The 2,458-nt window shown below is 43.4% G+C and overlaps 1 protein-coding gene across 2 annotated transcripts in view; it reads right to left on the bottom strand.

Annotated features, from left to right (window-relative positions):
- The window catches only part of Zranb3 (zinc finger RANBP2-type containing 3), a 47,410-nt gene that overhangs the window by 35,411 nt on the left and 9,541 nt on the right, over nucleotides 1-2,458 (bottom strand). For both annotated transcript variants that reach the window (XM_013346667.2, XM_026779614.1), the window contains exon 3: nucleotides 2,145-2,324. In XM_013346667.2, the coding sequence (XP_013202121.2) occupies nucleotides 2,145-2,324 (180 nt within the window). The remainder of the gene's footprint in view (nucleotides 1-2,144; nucleotides 2,325-2,458) is intronic.

The following is a 2,458-nucleotide window of genomic DNA, read 5'->3' as shown; positions in this document are numbered from 1 at the left end:
GTAGTGTTGTGTTGTTTAAGGCTTAATCAAAACGTTTTCTTTTTACTAGTCAACATTCCCAAATTTGGCAGGAAGTAGCTCTAGCTCAGTTTTTGGAAGAAGAAGAAGAAGAAGAAGAAGAAGAAGAAGAAGAAGAAGAAGAAGAAGAAGAAGAAGAAGAAGAAGAAGAAGAAGAAGAAATGTTTGTTTGTGTCCCGACCTTGTCTCACTACAGTGAAACCCTTACTCTCCATTTGCTGACGTGAGGACACGGGGTCTTGGGGAAGTAACTAGTCATGAATGCGGGGTCCACTTCCATGGGACTAGTGACAGACTACATTTCTGTTTATTTCTATGGGAGTTTTATTGTAGTAGCTCACATTACTTATACAGAAGTTGGTGCTCCAAAAGTGTGGTTGCTGCCTGGAGGTGAGCGAGTGTTTACAAGGTAGGTAATGGGTAGAGGCTGGGAGTTTAAGTACACATGCTGGGAAATTCCACAAATGGAAATTTAAAGGTATTTCCAGTCAACAAGGAGAGCAACAGTGCAAGCATTTCTCTTCTTAAAAAACACCCACATAATCACGAACAGAATGTTGATGGAATACAGATTGCAAAGGCCATTCTGATAAGGTTTCAGATGAAAATGAGAAATATGCTATTGGAAACTGGAGGAAAGGTCACTTTATTCAAAAGCCAAGAACTTAACTGTGGGGACAATGTTCTAGTTATTTCTGGAAGAACTTGCAAGCAATAAAGCTACATCTCTCTGAGACTTCCGAGGATGTGCTAAGGGAGCAGCATGGCTCCTTCTGACCACATGGGGTAAACAGAAGAAGAGATAAATACAGACGGAATTGTTAAGCAAAAAGGTAACAATTTCAATTTCGGGAAATTCTTGGCCCATCAGGACTATGCAAATGAGAAAAAATGTTTTGCAAAGAACATTGAGGTATGTCCAAGAGGCCATGAGAAGTAACAGCTGGCATGGGCAAGAACGCAAATTTAATCAGCCAGCTTAATAAGAGTGAGAAGCAGACAGGACTGTATCCGTAGAGACAGTGTCAGCTGGGAAGGAAGCACTCACAGGCAATGGGACAGAGCGAGGGTAGCCTGTCAGCCTTCTTCACCTGCACAGACCTGTAGCACAACACTGCTTGGCTGGAAAACCAAACAAGGGAAGAAAGACTACCAAGGCAAGTTGGGGATCCTCACCTCGTTTCTACAGCAGCAGGAGCAGCCATGAAAACACTTGAAGCATGTGTGAGGCACAGTCGAGGCCCTGAGTCAACCTTAGCACATGAGAAAATCAGGAGGAAGAGAAAACAATAGACAAAGGGCTCCCAGAGGAGCGAGAGGGAGGGCTCAGAAGTTAAAAGCTCTAGCAGAGCAGCACCCACAGTTGGCTCCTTGAGCCCACAGCCTTTGTAACTCCAGCTCCAGCGGAACTGATGCTTTTGTCTGGCCTCCATGGACACCTGCACGCATGTGTACACACCCCAACACGGACATGCATGCATATATACATACATACATACATACACACACAGAGTTAAAAAGTAAATCTTCTTAGCTGGATGGTGGTGGTTGCACGCCTTTAATCCCAGCACTCAAGAGGTAAGTGGATCTCTGAGTTTGAGGATAGCCTGGTCTACAGAGCAAATTCCAGGACAGCCAGGACTGTTACACTGAGAAACCTTGTCTCAACAACACACAAAAAAAAAAAAAAAAAGAAAGAGAAAAAAGGAAAAAAAAGCTTCTTTAAAAAAAGAAAATAAAAAGGGAGGGGCTTGGAAAAAAATAGCCAAGGGAAGTAGAAAAAGACAAGATGTCCTGAGTAAATTGGGACCATTGGGAGAGGGTTGAAGGGGAGGGAAGAGGCATGGAGGCGAGTATAGAAAAATGTAGAGCTCAATAAAAATCAATAAAAAAAATGTAAACACTAAAAAAAATTAAATTTGTTTGATACTACAAAAAAAAATAGCCAAGCTTGGAAAGTGATGCCTTGGTATGGCGCTTCAAGTAATGAAGGACCAACCGAGTCCTTTAGGATCTTAGTCTCTACTACTGTTACTCTGGCATACGTACGTAGCCTTTGCCCGGACACATTAAAGCCCAGCCTCCTAACCCATGTGGTACACAGACCATTAGAAATCAAGCATTACCTTTCGATTCAGCAGTGCCCACATTAGGCTGTCCAGAGTACCGTTTGCAATAAGATAGTGAACATTCACGGAACTGCACTGTCCAATTCGGTGAGCGCGGTCTTCAGCTTGTTTGATATGTCCAGGGTCCCAGTACAACTCAGCGAAGACAACGTGACTTGCAGCAGTAAACGTTAGGCCCTGAGCAAAACAAAGCAAAGGGACTGAGGCACAAATAAGCTGAGCATGAGACATATCCACAGAGCACGGAACTCACATGTAGCATAAAGCCTTCCTGAGCATGAGACATATCCACAGAGCACGGAACTCACATG

This window comes from Microtus ochrogaster, chromosome 6 (assembly GCF_000317375.1).
Source record: "Microtus ochrogaster isolate Prairie Vole_2 chromosome 6, MicOch1.0, whole genome shotgun sequence".
Lineage (NCBI taxonomy): Eukaryota > Metazoa > Chordata > Mammalia > Rodentia > Cricetidae > Microtus > Microtus ochrogaster.
Note: the sequence above shows the minus strand (reverse complement) of the source record. Positions and strands in the feature narration are given on the sequence as shown.